This window comes from Melopsittacus undulatus, chromosome 4, assembly GCF_012275295.1.
Source record: "Melopsittacus undulatus isolate bMelUnd1 chromosome 4, bMelUnd1.mat.Z, whole genome shotgun sequence".
NCBI classification, from domain to species: Eukaryota; Metazoa; Chordata; class Aves; order Psittaciformes; family Psittaculidae; genus Melopsittacus; species Melopsittacus undulatus.
The window spans coordinates 52443748-52467627 of record NC_047530.1 but is presented as its reverse complement, the minus strand read 5'-3'; the positions used below and the strand labels follow the sequence as shown (position 1 = coordinate 52467627).

The 23880-nt window shown below is 41.9% G+C and overlaps 1 protein-coding gene across 7 annotated transcripts in view; it reads left to right on the top strand.

Annotated features, from left to right (window-relative positions):
* OSBPL5 (oxysterol binding protein like 5) overlaps nucleotides 1-23880 on the top strand; it is a 141614-nt gene that overhangs the window by 13432 nt on the left and 104302 nt on the right. The window contains exons 1-2 of one of the 7 annotated variants that reach the window (XM_031055063.2): nucleotides 16115-16235; nucleotides 18546-18665. The exons of 5 other annotated variants lie outside the window; for them this stretch is intronic. In XM_031055063.2, coding sequence (XP_030910923.2) covers nucleotides 18558-18665 — 108 coding nt within the window. In that variant the 5' untranslated portion in view covers nucleotides 16115-16235; nucleotides 18546-18557. Of the gene's footprint in view, nucleotides 1-16114; nucleotides 16236-18545; nucleotides 18666-23880 lie in introns of those variants that run through there. One more of the 7 variants, XM_034062594.1, reaches the window with a different exon arrangement.

Genomic DNA, 23880 nt, shown 5'->3' with positions numbered 1-23880 from the left:
GAAACTTTTAATGGAGCTGGAGAAATGGTTCCAATTTCAGGAAGGTCAAAGCTGAACAGGAAGGGAGCAGGTAGGCAGGATGCTCTGGGGCAAACACATTGTGTAATGCTGGTGCCTGTGTACACACAACAGTGGTATCTTTCTTACAAGTCTGTCTGATTGATGTGACATTTCTTGTTTACCAGATAACCAGTGCTATCTCAGCCTGGGAATTTCTGTGGCTTTTCTCCACCCCAGCTTAAAATTGGACTTAATGAACAGCTTATGGAAAGTCGAGGGAAAGTATGTCATGGCCTGCCACTGTTTTCATTCACAGCTGAAATGAAATTTACTGGGCTTTTTCTTGATATTTTCACTAGTTCTTTGTAGGCTTTGGATGGATTGTTAACAAAAAAAACGAAACCCCCAGTTATCGGGTTGCTTTTCTTTTTTTTCCTCATCAATGTAATTCAAGGAAATGCCTCCCACTTCTATTTAAAACCTAATAAATCAGGCAGTCCTGCAAATATCAGATACTATCTCAATGTCACAGAAAAGTGAAGGAAAGGAAGGCAGGGCAATACCATTTGAACCACTTTTTTATTTTCATTCAGATATTTTTAGCTAATGGTGATTTTTCCTTTATGTGAGTTGATGTGTTGTGTCAGTGCTAGAGGCTGCCAATGTAAATGGCTGTCCTGGGGAAAAGATGCCAATTGACACTGAATCCATTCCAGTGACTGCTGGATAAAAACATATTAAGGAAACATAAGGAATGCTTCAGCAGCTGTCCTTATTACTAGTAATAAAATCCAGATCAAAAATTGAAGCCCCAGTTAAATCAAGGTCTAATTAGACTTTAAGTAGTCTAGAGCTTTATTTCCACAGTTTTCTTCCTGCTGTTTCAGACACTCTACTCAGGTAGATACATGTGTTACTTCCTTCCTTTGGTGCAGTTCTTCCAAGGCAAAGTGGCTTAAATACTTTCAATGAAAGCAATAAATTGTTTCCAATCTCTCCTTAGTTTGAAATAGTTTTTTTTTATTTTTTATTCTATATATCCATTTAGGACCTGATCTAAATCCTACTGAAATAATTGGGGTGGGTGGAGGCAAAAGCAAATGATGGGAACAGTAAATTAAGCCCATGGATTATACTCATGCCTTGAATATGTAAAGGAGTTATCTTTGTACACATTTGGGCTTTTATTGTGGTCTTGTTTTCTCTGAGCTGTGCATGTTTCATGGACTGAATATGACCTGTAGAATGTAAGGGGCCTGCCATGTTTGTAGGTGCAGCCTTTACTAGGTGTTTATGATTCTTTCCAGTATGCAAGATAGCAGCTGCTCTACAAGTGTAAAATGTGTGTAAAATCAAGGTCAAGAACCTTCCCGTTTTCCCCAGAGCATGCAGAACTCAAGTACCTTGTGCTGAAAAGGTTTTCCTCCATGAAATTTTATTTGCACACAGGGAGCTCATTGGGCTATGTATTTACCACTGCCCCTTCTTGGGGCAAGGAAAGCTGGGAGCAGTGGCACAGTGTCTTTGTTCAAAAGGAAATAGCACTAGGCACACAAAAAAATTCCTGTTTCTTGCAGGAATAATGAAGGCAGCCTTAAGTTTGCTGTAATTTATATGCTTTCCTTTCTTGGTACTGTCGCTGAGGAAGATAACAACAGCATGCCTGCTAACTGTCCAGAGATCTGCTGTGCCAAAACAAATAATTGCAGCACATGGCAAGCAGAGAAAGCACCAAGGTGTTTGATGGATAAGCTTTTCTCCCCCAGCAGAGAGGAGTATTTGTGAGAAGCTAGTAACATACTGTGGTTGAAATGGCCCAACCACTATATCAGATTCCTAATCAAGTTGCCCAGGAGAGACTTAAACAGCTGGTGTAGGAACAGAGATCACTACAGATACATCATTTGGCACCTGAATGACTGTGGGCCCTGATCAGGCCCACAGAATGTTACCATTTTATATTTTGTGGACAAAGTCAGTGAAAATTTCATTGTGCGGTTGCTAACATTTACCCCAGCTTCTTCCCTTCCTCTTACAGCTGCCTCAGTTCATCTGAAACAAGATGCTTGGCATGTTTTGCTATTGAGATTTGATACTGAAGTAGTATCCTAAAATCCTTGTCCTTGATCATAGCAAGATGCTGCTCAAGTAGCTGTCAGAGAGCTGATGACAGTAATAAGGTGGATGGAGAGAACTGGAACACTGATGTGGATGAGTGTGGCTGCTGAAGAGCTCTCCAGAAGTGAGAGTGGTTAAAGCTAGCTGTGAGGGTGGAGACAGGCTCCTGTACTGTAATTATGAAGGGTGATGTTAGAATTGCTGCTGCTTGCTTCAGAGGTGTGATTGAAATTAAGGTGCTTTACAGTAGCAACATTTAACTGATTTCTGTCATCTGCTTTCCTTTTAATTGATCTGCATTGGGATTTAGCAGGGGAGGCTTCCTGAGCTGTGTAAATCCCTCGAAAAGGTGTGGACACTGAATTCTGATCTCTCCTGGATGTGATTTGGTGTTTCCACTAAGCCAGGGTAATTGCGCTCTTCTGCACACTTGGTTGTACAAGTCCACCGTATCCCATGTACAAAATCCAATGACTTGTTGAGTTGACCAAGGAAAAGCTGGCCCACCTCCTTTCTGCCATGTAAACCAAGGACCATCCCTGGAGGTCCCAGGTTTGCTAGATTTAAGGTAGGAAGAGGGAGTGTCAGCTGGAGGGAGGGGGGAAGCCTGTGCTTGTGCAGTTAGATGGGGCATTGAACTGCAGCCTTTTGAAAATGCTGGTGGGAGAGTAAGCAGAGCTGCCCAGTTTCAGAGCTTGTAGCCATTGTTCTAGCGCTTTTCCAAATGTAGAGACTGAGTCAAGGCTGGAGAGGCAGATACGTATGATTAGGTGTTCAAAGTTAAAGTTCTGATATGCAGATATAGTCAGAATAGCTGGGACTGTGTTTCTCAACGTACTTTGCTCACTTTTTTGTTAGGGATAATATTAAATATCCAGGAGCATATTGTTAGTCACAGAAATCCCAACGTTGTTAGAAATTGTGAAGATCAGCTTAAAAATAGGACCATGAAGGAAGGAGAAAGGAGGGGGGGGAGGGTTAAGGAGCCCCCTTTACAGTTAAATTTAGAAAATTTTAGCTTATGCTCCACCACACACTTCCAACCTTTTCTCTCCAGCCAGGAAAGGGTTGGGGTTGGGTTGGTTGGTTGGGGTTGGGGTTTTTGTCAGGTTTTACTAACAAACGATGAAGTTTAAAAGGAAAACAAACAAAAAAAAATGTGTGAAATTGATTACAAAACACAAAATCATAGCAGCCCTGGTTAAAACACAAAATAGGGCCAACATCTCTTCAGTGTCCTCTTTTACACTCCCCAAACTGTTCAATTTATGAATAGTAGCTCTAGTGGCAGAGGAATCCATTTGCTCAGTAGGAGAATAAAATACATTTGACTTAACTTCAAGATAATACTGTGGATGGGTCATAGGCCTCTCTGTTGGCATGTAAACTGGATACATGCAGATGAGAGCATGGATCTAGGCTTGTCTATAGGAAGTGGTCAGTACAGGTACACTTGCTTGTAGTCTGGAAGCGAGGTAGTGGTGGTCCTCCTGGGCTGCTGCATCTCTGTCCTCAGGAGGCAGGCGATGTACGTAGCAATGTGCATACCTGTGTCTGGTGTTTGCAGCAGAGCGCTTGCAGGTGTCTTTTATACAGCACTGTGCAGTGCTTTCCTTTACTTAATATAATTGGCAGACTTTATTCAGGATAACATTCTTGCCAATTGATGTGGTGGTGGTAATTAAAGTCACTGTTATACATTACGTACTCACTATTGTACATTATGTACTCATTGCAGAAAGAAGTGAAAATAGGTGAGGAAATGCTGGCTTTGAAGAAAAGGGGTGGTTGTGCCAATTATCTTGGATGAGTTGCTCAGTGATGGTTAATCCATGTGAGTGAAAGCAAGTCTTCTGTGATGCTGTGCCAAGGTCAGGAATTTGAACTCTACTTGTAGAGTGAAAGTTACAGTCTTGCAGATTAAAGCTTCTTAGAAGAAAAAAAATCTTTATTACATAAATTGAAGCAGAGCTTTTTGAACTCTGCCATCCATACAATCTCCCTTTTACACCCAGAAAAGTGCTATGGCAGAGTAGAGCTAAGACCACCTCATCTGAAGCATTCAGCAATGCAGGAGTGTAGCACAGTGGGTTTGCGAAACTTGTCTTACTGTGGGAATGCCCACGTGCATGCCTACACACACAGGCTGCCAGAGGAGATCAAGCAGTGTGTGTACTTGATTGTGTGGGAGAGCAACTACTGCAAAAATACATTATCCTTTGCCATATGTGGTGACACAGTGCTGTACTGATTTGTATCACCTGCAGCTCCTGCTCATTTACCTGGTGGAGAATAGTCAAGTTCAGAAAGGTGACTGACATTATTTTGTCCATGTTTCCTTGTATTGCAAACAGGATTGATAACACTTGATATGCTGTAGGTTGAGCTACATTTGCAGCACAGCTCTCCTAGTAGCTGGTAATTTGGGGTATCTGATTCATCCATGTGAGCTGCTGTACTGTGCACAACAAGGTCATTTTCTTCTCTTTCTCTGCCTTCTGTCTATCTAACCAGACACCATCTCATATACATTTTGTTCAATATCTGTGAAATCCTTTTCAGTTCATATTTAGGTTATATGTGTCTCTCCATGTCCCTGCCATGTTACTGGCAGATACATTATCATAGAATCATAGAATGGTTTTTGTTGGAAGGTACCTTAAAAATCATGTGGTTCCAGCAGATGTACATAGCTTTTTTTCTTTATTCTATTTTCATGCAGAGACTGGAATGTGTTCACTTGCCTGTACAGGTCCTGTACATAAGATCCTGGATGTAGCTTCATTATGCACTTCCATTGGTGTGCTTGAATGAATGAGATCTCAGTATATAAAATGCTGTCATATAGATTACACTTGCCAGTCATGGAAAGTGTGCATATAGAAAGGAATTGATGGCCTTTAAAGTTACCCCTGAGCATTAAGGGCTTGTTCATTGCAAAGAAAGACCTGGATACATTGGTTGTTCAAATATTAAGTGTTGCTAGAGCTCCGCAGCATCTGTACTTCTAGTGCAGTGTGAAAGCACTTAGGCCCCATATTCCTTTGCAGGACAGGATTGTTGTGTTCCAGGCAGCCCTGCCAGCAGGTGTCTCCCCCAGTCCCAGGGTCACCCACCCTTCGCAGTGTGGGTGCTCTGGCTGCCAAACTCTCCTCTGCTCTTCCCTGTGTGCCTCACTGCAGCCTGATAGATTATTCCTTCCAAGTTAATTTGTTGTGGGAAATGGCCCCTAGCAGCTTCTTTCCTTATGGCTGATCCATCCAGGGGAAGTCATGACTACTTGGCAGTTTTCTAACCTATCTGTAAGTAATGTTTGTCTTTCAGTCTCAGGCTTGCTTTGGTGGTTGTTGTTATTCCATGTTCAGGATGATACCCCCTTCTGTCACTGAGGTGCTGTAAGCTTAATATGTACCAAATGCAGTGGGAAACATGAAGGGCTGTATTTGGTCAGGGTTAAAATGCTGTTGTTTAACAGTAGGATTTTTGAAGTGGAAATACCCCAGTGCTCACACTTAATTGAAACCGGGTTTCTCCATAGTTTCTCACTTGCACAGGGATCTGCTCGTGCTGCAGAGCTGCAAGTACAGACACACCCTGCAACTGCATAAATGTAGAGTGAATCTAAGGGGGGCAAAGTCCGTACAAAGTTTTGGAAGATGAGGTTGTTGTTAAGGTTTTGAGGTTTAGGGCTTTTTTCAACTTCTTGTGAACAGAGAAGCTCCCACTGCTCTGAGAAATCTGTGTGAATATCCCGAGAGGGGGTGAACTTGGGCAGTTCTGAGGATGAGGCTTGGGGCTACTTGTGCTGCTGCTGAATACTCACACCATGACAAGCACCAGTGCTGGGTGGCATGCACCAAAGCCAACTGGGCAGAAGGGCAGTGTAAATCAGATAAAGCAGGTTCTTGAACAGATTGTGCTCTATGCTTTACTAAATCAGAACATAAATGTCAAATTCCTTTTAAATACCAGGCGGCACACAGTGCATTGAGCTAGCATAGCTGCTGTGGTCTGCTGGGTGGGAGAGTGGGGTCAAGCTGTTCCCCCACAAGCTAGAACTATGGTGGTTGTGCTTCTCAAACGTAATTATCTGCATTTTGTCCCTGCCTGAGGCAATTTGTTACCCCTTTCTTAGCATGGTGAAGAATGCGTCTGGTCAGCACGGGGGGAAATCCTGGAATGGTCCAGAAGTGCCAAGCATGCAAACACAATACCAGCATTGGAAAATCAGTGACAATAGCTTTGGAGCACAGTAATGTGGGCTGCAAATTGCAAGGCTGACTCCTTAGAGAGACCACACATCCATCACTTTGAAATATCAGGCCTTTGTCGCCCAAAATAGGCTTTTGTCTTTTTTTTTCCTATGCGTAATACATGGAATTTTTTTTTCTTCTTTGTGTCATACAGTGTAACTGGAAAAGTTTGGGCAGTTCACAGAGAAGCTCAGCTGGGAGGAAAGGCTCCTTCCTAGCTGCTTGCTGACTGAAGACACACATGCACAGTTGCGCTGTGCTTGAGTCCGGCAACTGAGAGGCAGCTCTTGGGACTTCTGGTAGAGTATTACAATGCTCTCTCCACTCTGCCCACTGCAATGCTGTGTATGTAGAGTCTAGGAGGGCTACTACTGAGCTGTTATATCTGAAGCCAAGAACCTAAATTTCCCTTTTTAGTGGCTTTAGTTGTGGACCGAGCTTTTGCACTTGTATTTTCAGTGGCTGGCTTGTGAGAGTGAGCTCTTTCCCTCCAGTTCACCTGCACAAATCAGGCATGTACAGATACTGTGTGGAAAACATGGTATGGAGTGTTAGCAAGCAGAAGCTGTGATCTCCCTTGACCTCAGCTGGGGTGATTTTTCTGAGTCTTAATTAGATGAGATGCTGTCCATGTGTGAGTTATGCATGAAAAGAAAGGAAAGAAAAACAAAGTCTGTTTTTACACATATGCTTGTACCACCAGAATTATAGCATGTACCAAAGTGTAGTACATACTTAAGGTCTCATCTCGTTTCAAGGTTGAGGGCTGAGCTATGGGTGGTGCAGTGGGAAGGGATTCAGGGTGTTTCTCATAGCATTTCTATTCAGATAAGGATTGTGTTTAGCAGATACAGTCTCCACTTGTGGAGTAACCTCCACTTCCTGAGCTCTTTTCCATGTTGTGGAGCAGTCCTGCAGTATACAAACTGGGTTACCATCAGATGGAACTAAGTTATGCTTATGATAACCAGAGGAGATATTACAGAGCAGAACCTGTCCTGTAACTTGATTCCTTAATCTGGATTCATCTTCATTCCTGGTAATTACAGTTCATGAGTTTGGATCTTCATGTTTGCAAAAGACATCAGCCCATCATCAGTCTTGGAGAAATCAGCTCAGTGTTGAAGTTGCTGGCCCATGTGCTGTGTGGGAGCCTGGAGGAGACAGCTTGTCTGATGGCCTTTCACAAGAATGCTGGAAGATTAATAGGCTTGAAGTATTGTGGGTTATCACATTGCTCCTAAGTTTGGCTCTGGCAAAGTGGGATATATTTTTATTGTGGCCATTGATTTTGTTGAGTTCTGACCAACAAATGTCAGAGCTCAGTTTTGTTCTCATGATTCTGCTATGCTCCAGGGCAAACTGCCAGGCTTTTAACCTTTTCAAAACTGGAATTCAGTATTTGTGCTTTTTCTTGTAGCAAACGCCTGAACTTAGAGGAGACAGTACTCTTGTGCTGTTTCAGTGTATCACAAGTATCACAGAAGAAGCATAGGATACTGAAAATTATCTTGGCAGCTAAGTACCCCAAAAGCAGACTTTCGTTTATAAATTAAATTAAGTATGTTTTTTTCCTTTTAGACATGGAATCTTTCCTATATCAGTTTCAGGTAAGAAAGGGTGGGTTAATGAGGGTTTAGGTTTCTTGGGTTTGTTCTTGTCTCACCATTCTTCTACTCTCCTGGGTTAGCTTCATGTGTACCAGCTGCTTCTGTGGAAGGATGCGTACAAACCTAACCACCTGCAACCTCCACCTATTTTTTTTTCCCCCTCTTTATGAAAAGGCAGGGCATGAACACTGTGTTACCCCCTGAGTGAGTGGCAGAGTGAAGTGGATGTGCCACTGTTAATGGCAGGCTAGCCAGCACTGAAGGGCACAGAAGAGTAGCTTTTTCTGAGCAAGTTCACGGTGCCCTTATCAGAAATGTCATGTGAGTTCCCTTTTCCTATGAGAGCATCCCTTTCCAGTAAGTTGAAGGAGACCCAGCTGTTCTTCTTTCCAGGATAAGACATGTGAAGGAAAGAGTGTATTTCTGGAGGGTACTTACTAAATAAGTAAAAGCCCCACATGAAAGAAAAGACAACTTTTCTCCCACATCATGTTTGCATAGGTTGTAGTTGATTGGCTGTCATGTGTAAAGCTTGAAAAGTCTACTAAGAGTCTCATTAGCTTGATCAGAACTGATTTAGACCAAGTTATTCGTACCATGCTATTTTCTTATCCATCCTAACATCCTAGTGTCAGAGTCTGTGCCTTATTTTCTGGAATATACAAAACCCCTAACAATTTGCATTTGGAGGATCAGTCTTTTTATTTCCCTGCTTGCCCCAATACTGACACATCACTGGTGCCTTTTTAAAGCTCTGTGTGTTTCAGCTGTAGGGTTGGAAGGTCTGTTCCTGTGTATTGGTCTGTAGGAGACAGTCAAGACTAAGGTGTTAACTAAGGTTCTAAGGTGTGAGCAAAAATCTTCTACCAGCCCCAAAGAGAGAATAGTAACCAGAATGCTAAACTTCTGGTTTGGGGAGGAGGACAAGCAGCAAGTGTGTAATCATTCCTTTGCTGTTGGTGCTAGTGCCTTAGCATTTATATCTTGTTTTCTGCTTGGCCTTGGACAGGGAATTGTTTGCCATGTGAACCATTTGCTCATACCTTTCTAAAGCTAGGAAGTTTTAAAGATATAACCATGTCATTGAGTCAGCTCTGAAGATTACTCCTAAAACCTTTAGTGGACTCTGAAAGAGAGCAAGAGCTTAGTGACTCATCATCTTATCACACCACTGTCTTTTACAGGGACAGCCTTTGCAAGCACTTCTGTTTATTGGTTCTTAGGCTGTTGCCATTTCTGGTTACACAGAAGCTGTGCAGTCAAACTTCTAAGACATGGGGAAAGAAGTTGGTGTCTTATATCTCACAGGACCTGTGAGATAAAGTCCTTTTGTTTGCAGTGAGGTGCATAGGTGTCAGTGAAACAGTTCCATCTGACCTCAATCCCAAGATTGTCTTTTTGTGCTGCAGCTTTCTGCTGTTGAGGTCCTTATTGGTGTAAAATGTCAGATGGGCCACAAGCAGCTTGCAGCTGTCATTTGCAAAGGTTATGTTTTACCAGCAGCTTGAGTGTCCTTATTTTCGTAATGTTGAGAGAACCTGTTTTAAATTTCACCAGGACAACCAGGAACACTGACTGATAACCTCAGAACATCCTCTAGCTGAAACTGCATGAACAGATTTACAATTAATGAAGAGGCAAGGCTTGTCACCGAACTCCTGAGGTGTAATAATGGCGCTCCTCTTTAGCACTCTGTGTATTATGCAAACATTGCAAGTATTAGGTTGCTGTGAAGAAACACTCGGATACTTTTTTCTTTACTATGTGCCTTTCTTTCGTTTTAAACAGTTTAAATTATTTTTTTATTATTATTTTGTCAGTAGCAAGTGGAAGGTTGTTCCTCCTGGGCTGGAACAGGCTGGTGTAGTCTAAGTTGTTGCTTGTTGTCTTATCCTTGCACAGGTCTCAGGAAAATGTACTGTAGGCTTTGCTCCATGTGGCTAGATGCTTCTCTGAACTAAGAAACAAAGCAATTTTGTGCAGTCTGACTGTTGCTACTAAGTCAGGCTCTGCTAGAAAACATTTTAAACGTGGATCCCAAAGCTGTTTTCATGTCAAGTACAAATAGGTGACAGAAAGTAATACCTTTGTAGCTAAAGGTTAAAAGTGGTGTTGATTTTTTTCCCATCCTTGGTGCCAGCTTTGGGATATGAACATGGCCTGCATTCCAGGCAGAGTTCCTTGGTAATAATGCTTTCACAGGTTACTCAGGTGCCTGAATTGGCAGCAGGATTCTTGGAGATCTTGGCTTACTCTTCAGAATTAAAATGTAGGAAATCAGAGTCTGAATTTTACCAGGATATCTACTTACAAACAGCTCTCAGGGTAGGTGTGGGATGGAGCTCCTTTAGCTTTGTGAATTCACCCTGCTTTTTTCTGTATCTCTGGGACTTGCTGGGAAGTAAAGCTACTGCAGAAAAACCCCTTTTGGGTTTTTTATGACAAGGGATTTTAAGCCTCTTCAGGATGATACAGGTAGTGCTGAGCAGAGGTATGACAAGCAGCCTCTCCTAAGCTTTAGGGATTGAAAAGCTTGGGAAACAAAGTGCTGTTTTAGCAGATGTATGAGTTTAAACAAAATAAAATGAAGCTGTCAGCCCTTTCACCAGACACACTGGTGACTGGAGGTCTATATTGGGTCTGGACACTACCTCTAGGAGCCTGGGAATACAGAGGTATGTCCCTCAGCTGACCCAGTCGGTTTCTGCTATGGTGGTAGGAGTTTATCAGTTAAGTGCCAAGATGTATGTTGTTGTGTCAACAGAAAAGGGTCCCACATCATAAAAGTTGAATTTCCTCTCCCCTAAGGTCACAAAATATGAAGCTGACCTCCATGGAGCTCTGAGGGAAATGATTAATGGGGACCTTGGGAATCTGAAAGCTGCACTGCTGAGCCTGTAGGCTATACGAGCTGGAAGGTCTGACATGACTACAATTACAAACTAGTAGAAAGCAAGAGACAGCACTGCTGCCTTGGCCTCTCCTCTGTCATCTCTTCCCTCCTTTGCAGCTCAATACAATCTCAACATGGATCCAAAATACAGACACAAGCTGGCAAATTTTTGGGTGAACATTGTTCTTCCCTGTATCTCTCTGTCATGTCTGCATCAGGTCTGTTAAATGAGATGTGCTTCAAGAAGCAGAAATGTTTAAATGTGTGTAGTAGTGACTTAGCTTCTTTGTTTCTTTCCCCCCTCTGTTCTCAGAAATAGGCAGCGAGTGGTTGAATCATGGTGTTGCTATGGTGAGTCTTAAGATACACCTTTGGTTGTAGTCGATAGGTGCAAACCAGCATATTAATTCCAAGCTGTCCATATAGTTCCAGACCAAAATACTTCTCTCTTGCTACTCTTGATTTTGCTGAACACTTAGCCTGGCAGCTCTCGGACTACTGTGCCTTATAGTGTTGCTCTAAGATACTGGATTGGGTTTGATATTTCCTTTTCCTATTGGAGCGGCAGCTGGTGAAATTAAAGCTGAATTTCTTTGCATTTGTAAGAATGGCAGTCAGGTCACTGTCTTCCTTAGGAGCTGACTTTGCAGCTGTTTAAGACTGGGTATAAACAGTATATTAAATGGAGGTAGGAGCAGAAAGGCTCCGTGCAGAGAAACAAGAAGTAGCAAAAGTGTAGACTTAATGATTTATGTTGCTTATACCCTTGTCTCTTACTTTTTCAGTCTTCCTGTTGCACCATTCACTCATACTGAAGTGCATGTATTTGCAGAATCAATTTCCCTGAAATTGGGAGCCCTCTTACGTGAACAAGTGTTTGCTGATTGTGAGTAAGTTGCATAGTCAAGCCCTGGCATTTGTGCTGATTTATTCTATAGTCATGGGGAATGCATTACGCTGCTCAGTATTGACTCCACTAGCCAATTCAGCTGCAGAATTAATTGAAAGGAAAAATCCTATTTGATTTTTTTTCCCTTTGGCAGCAGCTGCAGGACAAGGCCCTACAATGCATGCTGATTAGTGTCACACTGTGGTGTACGCTTGATGTTGAAATGTAAGGAAGAAAGTGAAGGCTTGGGGGAGGAGGTGATAGAATCATAGAATACCACACTGGAAGGGACCTCAAGGATCATCTGGTCTAATCTGTCTAGGCAAGCATGACCTAGACTACATGTCCCAGCACCCTGTCCAGTCAAACCTTAAAGGTATCCAGTGTTTGGGGGATCCACCACGCCCCTGAGGAGATTATTCCAATGGCTGATTGTTCTCATTGTGAAAAATTTTCCTCCTGTGTCCAGTCAGAATCCCCCCAGGAGTAATATGTGCCCATCACCCCCATCTTTTCTGTGTGACCCTTTGTGAAAGGTGAGTCTGTCTTTTCTGTAGCCACTACTGGATGATGGTGATAAGATTTCCCTTGAGCCTTCTTTCTCCAAGCTGAATAAACCCAGCTTTCTCAGCCATTCCTCATGTGGCAGGCTTTGCAGTCCTTGGATCATCTTTGTGGCCCTTAACTGGACCCTTTCCAGCCTGCACACATCATTTTGTATAGCAGGGACCAAAACTGAACACAGCATTCCAGGCATGGAATAAAGTAGGACAATTACTTCATCTTTGCAGGTGATACCCTTGTTGATGTAACCCAGCATCCTCTTGGATGTGCCCCAGCCAAATAGATCCTGGCCTGTGCTGCATTATTGAACTGTGCTTACCCAGGTACAAGACCTTACACTTGTCCTTGTGGAACTTAGTAAGATTCTTGCTAGTCCATCCTTCCAGCCTATCCAGGTCATCCTGCAGGGTGGGTCCCCCTTCCAAAGTGTTCACTTCACCACTCAGTTTGGTATCATTGGTAAACTTCATCATGATACATCTGATATTATCATCCAGATCACTTATGAAGACATTGAACAGTGTCAGGTCCAATATTGATCCATTGGTGACTCTACTACTGGCATGTCACCAGCTGGAAAAGGAGCTATTTGCCACCACCTTCTGGGTGCAGCCTGTCAGCCTGTTCCCTACACACAGCACTGACTGCTCACCAAGACCATAATGTGTCAGTTCCTGTAGGAGGTGGCTATAGGAAGCAGTATCGAAAGCCTTGGAGGAATCCACATAGGCAATAGGAGGAATTAAAAAGTGTTCCTTATTAGGCTGTAGGAATGTCTGTTTGTACCCTGAGAACCTGAGACCACAGTGGGACTGGTTTCCAAGAAACCATGTTTCCAGATAAACAAGCACTTAATTGTATGGTACTTAAAAAAAAAAGGCATTTGGTAACTTCTCTGCAGAAGTGAAGCAGTAGGTAAGTGAGGTTGCCTGGCTTAAGATCAGCCTCTTCATGGGTGAAGCATCTTAGTAAAGGAGTAGCTTTAGTTTGGTACTTTGAGTGCTGTCCTTAATGAACATTGAAAGGACTCTTTCTGCTCATGGACTTCAGGGTTGCTACCAGAGGGTTTTGCTGAGGTAGCTGGCTTCAGGTAGCCCCCTGTAGATTTAGCTATTTAATGTGAACTTCCGGATACGTGAAATGAGACACTGAGATTTCTTCCCTGAAAATCAGAAATTCAGAACTCCTACTACAGACGGAGACAAGGTCAGATGGTTTTGTCTCAACAAGCACAATAAAGTTTATAAAATCATTCAGCTAGAAATGTGTCTGGAGTGGCAGCTTGTCCTGCCTGCCCTGTTTATGTTGGCCAAAGAGGAGTCCATAGCTCTGAAGGCCTGCTAAACCACTCGTGTCTTACTGAATTGAAAGTAAAAGGCCAGCAGAAGTCAAGGGGGCTTGGCTATCACCCAGTTCTAGGCAAATATGTGAAAGCCACTAATGCACTTTATAACTTGCCTGTATTACTTGGAAATGCTGCAGCAATGACTAGGTTCATAAGTAAATGTGGGAGCTAGTGCTGTAATTCAGAAACACTGTCAAAAATCAGCATTTTTCTTGTTGCTGTTTGGGGGAAGTGTGGCCTGCTGGTTTAGTGATGCTGCTCTGCAGCAAGGCTGGCTGGGTGGTAGGTTTCTGGCCTTCAGCTTCACTTGTTCTGCAATAGTTAAATGCCTCCTGCCTATGAAAATATTCCGCTGTCCTGTGTGATTTTTATACAGTAAACTGAAGAGCCAAGTGACAGGGAATGTGGTGCTCAGGGGTTTGTTTTTTTTCTGTGATTTATGTTCTGGTTTATCTGGAAGGCAGCCACGTATCTGAGAGAACAGTCTGAATATCTGTGTGAGCAGCATTCAGATAGCAGTCTGCCATGGCTTGCTGGGCTGGATGGTTTAATCAGCTATTAGAAGATGATATTGGGAAATACGATTTACAGAAAGACTCTGTTCAGAGAGTTTTGAGTCTTTTGTCAGTTCTAATAGAATATTCAAGAGGAAGTTTGTCATTTCAGTCTAATCATTTTGGTTTTATTTTTCATTTTTGTGTGCATGTTTTTCTCCCAAGCAATTGCCTGCTGCAACTGTTTGCTAAGACTTCCTTATCTAGACTTCTTGCTATTATCCTCTTCGAATATTGCTATTTACTTGTATGGTAATACCTAGAGCTTCTGATCGGGGATCAAAGTTCCTTTGTGCTAAATATTGCACATACCTACTTTATTAAAGATGTAGTATTTACTCTTCTAGGAATGTGTGGGCTTACCTTATGATACCAAGAAGGGACAGAACAAGGTAACAGGAAAGCATTCACATGCAATATGGTAAGCAACAGTCAATACACACCAACTGTCTTGTTTTGAAATGTCAAAGGCTTGTGTTTCCAAAACCCAATAAATATAATGGCTAGAAAACTTTGTTTTCCCCAGCCAAACAGCAGTTGTCGAAGTGTTTTCATTTTTGTTGTCTCTAAAATATTTGCAGTGCCTTTTTTTCCAGTACAGAATGGTTTCTGCTGCTGCTTGCAGGACTACAGCCAAATTCAACAATCAGTGGGCACAAGATTTCTTTAATCAGAAATTAAGAAGTCTTGTGTAAGAAGTTTGTGTGACAAAGTCCAGTCAGGTGTATTCTCTTTTGAATTAAAACCTGGCCTGAGCTTCCGGTAAGTCTTTGCCATGGTCTGTATCCTGCAAGCTTCCCTATCTTCTGACCATTTCTGCAAGCAGTTGGCATGGCTCATGTTACTTTACTTGGCATAAGTCTGCTACATTTGTATTACAAGAGGCAGCATCACCTAAAGGTGATTAAAAATCTCTAAAGGGATTAAATGGCTGTAGTTCTTTGATAAATCTGAGTATTTGTCATATGCTGAATGGGAGAGTAGCATTAGCTGGGATGAAAACTGAATGGTCAGTGTGCAGCCCTAAAAAGAAAGACTACAGAGTCACTGCAAACACAATGTTAAATATGATCTGACATTGTGAACAAGGCAAACTACACGTTGGGCTACACTATGAGGATCACTGCCAGCAGACTGAAGGAGATTAATATTTTCTTCTACCATTTGACGCCCTCCCATTTCAGGGGGTAGTAGAGAAGCTGAGGGGCCCAAACCTGCTGTCCACACTGTGTGTGAGAGAACAACAGCAGCACTGATTTTGAGACACTTTCAGAGTACCACAAAGTGAAAGCTGAGTATGTCCCAGCAAGCAAAGTCTGGGAATTTCCCCTCCTGTGGGAATGGAGGCTTTAAATGTTATCTTCCTCATCTTAAATGCCTTCTCAGCAAGCCTGACTGTACCAGTGAGATTCATCCACCAGAGTCTGGTGATGTCCTTGGAAAAAGTCAGCTTTTGCATAATCCACCTCAATAGGAGTGTGCCTAAAACTTGTGGGGTCAGGTTTGGTTTGGGCTTTGGCTTGTTTTGGGATTTTTTTTTTCCTTCATTTTGGAACAACAGTATTTCTGCTGCCAGCGAGGAGGCAAACATCTTTTCTACCTTGGAACTGAGCAGCCTGCACTTCTGTTTTTCTGCTGGCTCCCACATTTGGCTTTCTGTTGCTGCTGATGAGCTTAATTTCAGAGATGTGCCAGGCTTAGCAAACAAATAGACATTTAGGTCTTTGTGCCTTTAAACAGAACAGAAGGTCTACAGAAGACATTTTTAGGGTAGCTATTCAAAGTAGCTAATAATAAGAGGCTTACCAGCTGCACATGAAACTGCACGGCATCCCTAGACCCAGTTGTGCTGTGCACTTGGCTTTCCTTCTCTTATGCTTTTACTTTGCATGGTTCTGATCCTAGGTGACAGTGGTCCCAGGGAGAAGTTGGGAGCAGAAGCCTTCAGCCAGGCTTGATGTGGAACTAGACTTACTTCTCAAGGCTGTGGGTCACTTCGTCCCATACAGGCATGTTTCCTTGCCTAACTTATGTTCTGGTCTTCTGATATGTCTCCTCTGTTCTTCATATTCCTAGGGAAATGCTGGTTTGGTTTTATTCCAACTGGGCAATGAAAGATGCTTCCTAAACAATAGATGGCATAAAAGGATGAAGCACAGATAATTTCCCTAATGCAAACTGCATTACTGTATATTTTTGTAAGGACTGTAGCCAGGAGGGCAATATTACATAGCTTTTAGACTGCATTCAGCTGCAGAATGTTTGATAGTAGGAGCTGGGGCATTTTAAGAATTGGGGAGCTACTTCTGGCTTGTTTGGATAGAGTTCAGAAGCAAGGGGGAAGGGACTGAAAATTAACATGCTGGTGAGAAGTTTAATATGGTACCTAACTGCAAGACAAAGGTGATCTTGGGTGTTGATTATTTAAAATTGGCTGGAAGTTATTTATTACTTGAAGTCCTTTATGGCTTCAGGTTTAACATCTGAACTCTAAGGGAATTCACAGCTCTCCACAGATGACTAGAAATACATTTTTAAAGGTAGTTTGCAAGCTTGCAGTTACTTAACTTTGTGTACATTCTGTGGTAATACAGCAATGGTAAATGTGTAACTCCAGGAGTCTACTTGGAGGTGTGTCTGGTTACTGTATTTCTGTCATCTTAGATATTTTCTTTTTAAGTAGCAAATATTTGAGTAAGCAAAAGCTGAGCAAAGCTATTGCATCACCACTGGCTGGTTTATTTAATACTCAAGCCTCCTTCACCTTTTTGAATAAAGGGACTTGAACCTGACAGCCTGCAGGGTTGTGTAAGGGCTGTGCCAGGTGAGTGGCGTCCTGTGCCACAGCTGCCAACTACATGCTGCATCCATCTTCCTACTTCCAAATTACTCCTCTGGCTCTGGAAATGCCTACATTTGAACCTGGTCCAGAGCTTGTGACAGTTCTTTATGCGGCTTCTGGAATGTACATTTTTAGCCAAAAAAATAATGAAGTAAGTTTTGAGTCTTGCCTCACGTGCTGCAGGTCTGTAGGAGGAAGATGGGTAAAATAAACTGCTATAAAATGAAATGCTGCCACGGGAGCAAGGTAGTAATGATTTCAGGGTGCTCAAGAATGCTTAGTCAGGATTTGGGAGAATAGCCACCGTTATTTTTGTACTTTCGTTTCTTGTTTCTGTATTGTGATGTTCCTGCTTATGACTTTAATATCAGTGAGTGGGGCATGGAAAGGAGCTAAGGATGCTATTAGGACTCCTAGGTATTTCACTGCAGGGATAAATGGCAGAAATGACTCCTGAATTGCCCTTATGAAGAATCTCACCCTTATGTTGATACCAGCTGCTCTGTGCTCCTTCTTCCTCTGCTGAAATGATTGCCATTGAAGATACAGTTGTGAAAAGCAGCTGGAAGTGTGGCTGATATGTCCTCACCAGCAACTGCTGTGCTTGAAGGGGGATTTGGGGTTGATCAGGTAAAGGGACAGAGGCAGAGTATCCTAAAGTTCAGGTTCTTCAGAGATCATTTCCCACCCCCCCCCACCCCCCCCACCCCCCCCCCATTTTATGGTCAAATACCTGATTTGCTGGTGTTTCTAACCTTGGTTCATCAAAATTAGACCTATTTGATAAGATCTCTGCCATTCATTAAGCTAACAAACCAGTCCTGATTTTAATTTCTTGGGCTGGAATTTAATTTTTTTACAAGGAAGTTTAATTTTGTGCATGGGAAGCTTACAGACATTTCTGTGATTGCCTTTCAGCAGGTTCAGGGGTACTTACACTGCAATACTGTTATTACTAGCAGGGACACACTGATGCCTTCCTGCTTCAACTTCTCTAGGAATCTATTAATAGGGTGGCCTACTTCCAAGTTGCAAAGAGGAGCAAAAGCTCATTAGACAGCATAAATGGTGATAATTTCAGCAAATACTTTTTGTGTAAGAAGATTGACGTTTTAAGTGTCTCAGCAAATTGGCAATAATCAGTAATTCTCTACCATTCTTCACAAAGGAACAGGTCTTTGAAAGAGGCAATTAAGTGCACTCACCTTCTGGACTGAGCTGACAGACTTTTTCTGTTGTCCTGTAAGTTAACCATTAGACTTACAGGTCATGTTTACTGAGCTTTCTGCTTCCAAACCAGCAAGGGCCTGTAATGAAGTTGGAGAAATGTGACCAGCATTTATGGCAAGTGCCTACTGCAGCTTTCAGATTACACTGGACAAAACTGTGATTTCTCTTAGTGGCAATGGGATAAAGCAGGAGATGAGCAATAAAGCTGCAACAGCTGTTGTTCCTGTTGTGCTGTTTGATTTTACAGGGTGACTGCAGAATGAACATCAGCTGGCTCCCTAATGCAACATATGGAAAGATTTCAGCTTGGGTGTCTGCATACATCCTGACTCTATTTGTAGATGTGAGGAAGAGATCTGAATTGAAGGTAAAAATTAATGCAGTGTTTTTAGAAGCTTCAGTGTAGGGGTCCTTTTACTTTGCTATAAGAGACATTAATAGCATGGTCTATATGTTGCAGTTAGCCCCTGAACAGTTTTGCCTGCCCAGTTGCAAGATAATCAGGTTTAAAGCCCTGATTGAACAGGGAAACCCATGGAGCAGTTTTTGCATCCAGTGCTCTGTTTAACAATAAAACTCAGTTTCATGATTCAGTCTCCTCATGAGCCTGTGTTAACTTCTTGTACCTACAATGTCCTTTCAGAGGGCAATCCTACTTGTGCTTTTAGCTTCACTTAGTATACTCTAAGTCCTGCCTTGGAAAGGACAGCAAGCAATAAGTTGTTATCCAAGTGGATTCCAGGTGGTTTTCATGCTAATGAGTCCCAGACTCTTCAGTCATTCCTGATACAAAGCAGTACCTTTGATCATTCTTGCTGTCTTTCCATAAGTGTGTTCCAGCTCTAATTTATCTTATCTGAGGTGAGAGGACCAGAACTTTATGTAGTATTCAATGTGTGAATTAGCCATGGATTATTATGTTATCTTTCCTACTCCAATGTGGGCTCCTAATGAAACTTCACTGCTGACCTTCTTTCATTGTGAACTGAATGCTTCTATATTTCCTAACTCTTAAGCAATTGTTTTTCTATGAAGGACTTCCCTTCTTATCCTGCAGCTTTTAGCTTTCAAGAGCTTTAGATGAAGGTCTTTGTGACAACTCTTCTTAAAATCCAGATTATGTAAGAGTTTTATTCACATGGTTTCTGATATATTGCAGGAGCTCCAGGAGGCTGAGAAGACAGGGCTCCCCCTTACAGCAGCTGTGTTGACTCTGCAACAAGCTTGTATTTATGAGGGTATCTTTTGTCCTTTATTATAGGTTTCACAAAGTTGCCAGAAACAAACATTAGTCATATAGGCATGTAGCTCCCTAGATCCTCCCGAAATCTTTTCTAAAGGCTTCATGTTTTTAATTTTCTACTAATCAGCTGTCTCCTCTATGAATGTTCTTAAAAATCTTAATTGAACACCATCCAGTCCTGATTTGTCACTGTTCTTTTTTCCTATTTGTACCAGAAGCGTCCTGTGATCACTGAAATTTCAGATAGGTCCTGGAAAGGCTCCACTGTGAGAACCTCCCCAGTGTCTTTTTGTTTTCTCTTGCAATTAGATCTATGCAGGTTTTAATGGGCATGGGTTTTGTTACTTGAAGCAGCTTTTAGGTTAATTCCTGCTATAAAAAATATCTAAAGACAAGTTACATTTTCTTTCCCCCATTTGTCGCATTCTATTTTAACATCATTTCAATTCTCTTTAAAGAGAGAAAAAACAGAGACAGACATCTTACACATGGGATGTTTTTTGTTGCTGTAGCGAGACAAAGGGATCTTCAAATTCGGAAGATCATTTATGTCTGTTTACACTGGCAGATGAGTGGAAAGCTGTTGCTGCTGTAACCAAGAACTACACCCCATAATTTTCTTCTGGCAAGGCAAAGAATACTTTAATACCAATATGTAGTATTTAAAATGTTTGTAAAAGCCACTTAATTGCTCTAAACGTAACTGGTCACATTTAAAGGAAAAATGTTACTGTTTCCACATTCAAGTCAGCTTTTCAAGGTATGACTTATTTTTCTCCTATGTTTACCCAGTTTCATCTGATGAGACTATCTATCTTTTGATTATGATGGGATTGAACTTTGTCCAGGCAGGCTCCAAGCTCATATTGGCACTGTGAGGACAGCTTATGGCTTTTCACAGTGATTATGCCATTATAATCTTAAGAGCTTGTTTTAATCTCTGGGAGGTATGCAGAAATGTGAATGATAACCTGGCGCTCTCACTTTCTGAAGAGAAGGCTGAAGCCAATGACTTTTTTTTTGTGGACCTAAATTTCTTTCCATCTCATCTGTTGTAACATGGAGACTTCAAAATGGCACCCAAATCAAGCAGTTAGCAAGCAGGTAAATGACATCTCAGCACACAGGGCAATTTTTGGCATCTATTCTGAGTTTGAATTACAGCATATTGGTTGTGTTTATTGCAAGTCCAAGCAGAATAGTAAATACTGAATTGCCAGTGGTAGGGGAAAAGTATGCTTAAGGCTTCCTTGGCACATAAGCTGTTTTAACAATCAGCTTTTGGTTTATTGATGGGCTTTTTAATAAATGTCTTCTCTTGATGGTTTTGATATCATTAGAGCTAGGAGCCTGTATTTTCTTAAATGAAAGCTGATGTGACTTGTGTTCGTATGTCCCCAAGAACACAGACTTGAGGAAATATACAGAATCCCTTTAAATTCAAAATGAAATGGTGAGTTTTCACAACAAAGTAAATAGTACAATACTAACAACTTATTATTTTGTGAATATATTTATTATTATTGTATAACCCTAGCCTCTGAAATTTTCAATAGGAAAAAGTATATTTAGTATGTTGAGAGCTGGATGCTTTGGAGCTGAGATGTCCTTTAGGTACTTGCATAAAAACTCCTGGCTTTCAGAAGTATTGCCTCTTGCAATAGCTGCTAGTTAGTAAAATCTGTGGCTGCTCACACCTTTGAAAACCAGCCTGGTTTCTTCCAGGTGAGCAGATGTAGAGTTATAGACATTTGGACATCATATTCTGGAATTAGATCTGCAGTATTGCCTTCACTTTCCAGTCTGCCTCTCCACCTTGTTTGTGTTCACATGTAGCTTGGTCTCACATCAGGTGAAGCCAGTGACAAAACTTCCTCTTCTCTCCACTACACTTACCTGTTCCTTCAGTATTGTGTGATTGGGCTGTATACTTTTACATTTTTAAAGTGCAGTAAGGTGAACAGGAATACTCTCACTGACTTTGGAAAATATTAGTCCAGATCCTTTCATGGTTCTCTTGTATCACCTGGTGAAAGCTATATGAAAAGGCTATTCCTGATGACTTTCCTTAAATCCCCTTTGCTTTTAGAGATCATTCAATTATTTTAATCAGGCCAACACCAAGGTAAGTGGTATTATCTTGGAGGTTATCAGCTTTGTTCATTATGGTTGCAGCAGAGGTTGCTAGAATTCTTCTGTTTTATACATGTGGTTTTAAAATCTGTCACAAGGTACCAGGAAGAAAGGTAGGTGATCTGACCTAGGCATATAGACTGAAAACAAATGAAAGCTAATTTAAAGTCACAAAGTTTTCAGTTCAGTGCTGTGTTATAACTCATAACACAGACTATGCTGAATACCAGAGCCCCATCCCAGTTGAAGCTGGGATCCATTTTAAGCCCTGCTTTCCAGACTAAATGGGAAGACTGAAAATAGTCATCTAGGCATCTGGGATGTTGTAGAAACATTCCTTGAAGGTGAGAAAATTTCAAGGGTTGACGGGGTGCTTAATAATTGATATCCCAGAACTCTGATAACTTATAGGCTCCTACATGCTTTACATCATTGTTAATGACAATTTTACATCCTGATACAAGCAAGCAGTCCTGCTCTGCAAACCCCTGAGGTACAGTCCAATTGATATAGGCTACATTAGTCTATACCCTGCTGACACTTTCTGTACAGAGATACTTTGTTTTGCCAAACAGGAATATTTAAGCATGCACTTGATTATTTTGCTGAAGTGCTGCCTTGAAAGGTGGTAAAAATTGAGTTTATGTGATTTCTAAAACACTGCAATGTATAATTTTGATTAAGATACTCCTCTGGATCCTTTTATGCTAGCACTTCTGTGGTAGAGTTTTTGGTGTTTTGTTTCTCAAAGTTAGACATTTGTGTTAATCCATGTTAATGTTTCTAGTTATTAATTCAGAGACATTTTTTGAGACTTTATTCTTCTGCTAAGTAAAATAAAACTTAGACATCTCAGGATAGTGACATTATTCATTTTCAGCCGAGGGTGGTTTGTTTTGAACTATTGGTCTCGAGATTTATTTCCCCATTTCCCTGTCTCCTTTTCATCAGGTCTAAATACAGAGTCATGATTATTCTTCTCAGACTCAAGCCTTCAGTGTCCTTTCTTCTTGATTTCAGTTTGATTACAGCTACATCAGCAATACTGTCTTGAAGTCCAAACTCCAAATATGTGGTGTTCCTTCACTGAGTGAAGTGTATTCTCGTGGGAAACACTGTACAGACTGATTTCTTGGCATGAGCTGAAAAGGAAAGGATTCACATATGTGGAGTGGTCAAGGTGTAGGTTTATAGCACACTCAACTGTTGTGAGGGTCAGTTGGCCCTCCACTGACCTACCTTTACATTGCCATTTGCTCTTGTCTCTTTCTGACCTGACACTGCACATAAAAACAGGTCCTACAGAACCATCTATTTATTTATTCTGGGGTGGTTAAACTCCTTGAATCAGTTTTCTGTGCCTCTCAACAAAGCTGCAAGAGCTCAGAATTGCCTTTCCTCCCACTGAGGAGCAGACATTACCCATCTTGGGAGGAAGCCACTGCTATAGCTGTGCTGGTGTGTGATGAAGCCCACATCCCAGGTGCATAGCCTGTGTCCTGGGTTTGCAGTCCCACTTTGGGATGCTTTGGATGGGGGCTCCAGTGGATGGCTGAAAATTGGGGACTGTGCACCAGACCCACTCCTATCTCTGCAGTTTGTTGGGTGGGAGGGAGGACTGCTGCTATGGGGCAGTTCAAATCCAGGACTGGCAGGCTCTTCTGAGCTGTCATCTGCAGATGACTGCTGATTCATAAAGAAGGGATGAAGGTGAGTATACTCCCAGACTAAAGCCAGCTTTCATTAGTGGTCTTCAAAATCTCACTGTCTGAAACCTTCCACCACAGGCACTTACTCACCAGCCTTCCACTTCATCCTAGCTGTTTTGAAACACAATATTTAGAGGCAAACATCCAGCCCAGCCTCTTTCACAGAATCTCAGTAATTGCTGCAAATCACTGCACATATAGTTCGGAGTCACGGTTTAGATGGTTCTGAAATGAGCCCTTGAAAATGCTATTAAGTGAGAATATGGGCAAGAATGAATCACTTCTAGCCCTTTGAACTCCTCTGGGCTGGTTAAAATTGTGATCGGTGTCTTCTCTAACACAGTCCAGTCGTCCTCGCAATCATTTTACTGAGCTGTATCTTCTGGATGTTAATGGATGAGCTCTGGGCAATTTTGCTACTGCAGTTGTGAAAAGTACTACTCCCTGATCCTGTTTCTTTCCTGGGAGTACTGGACCCATAGCAAACAACAGAAGGA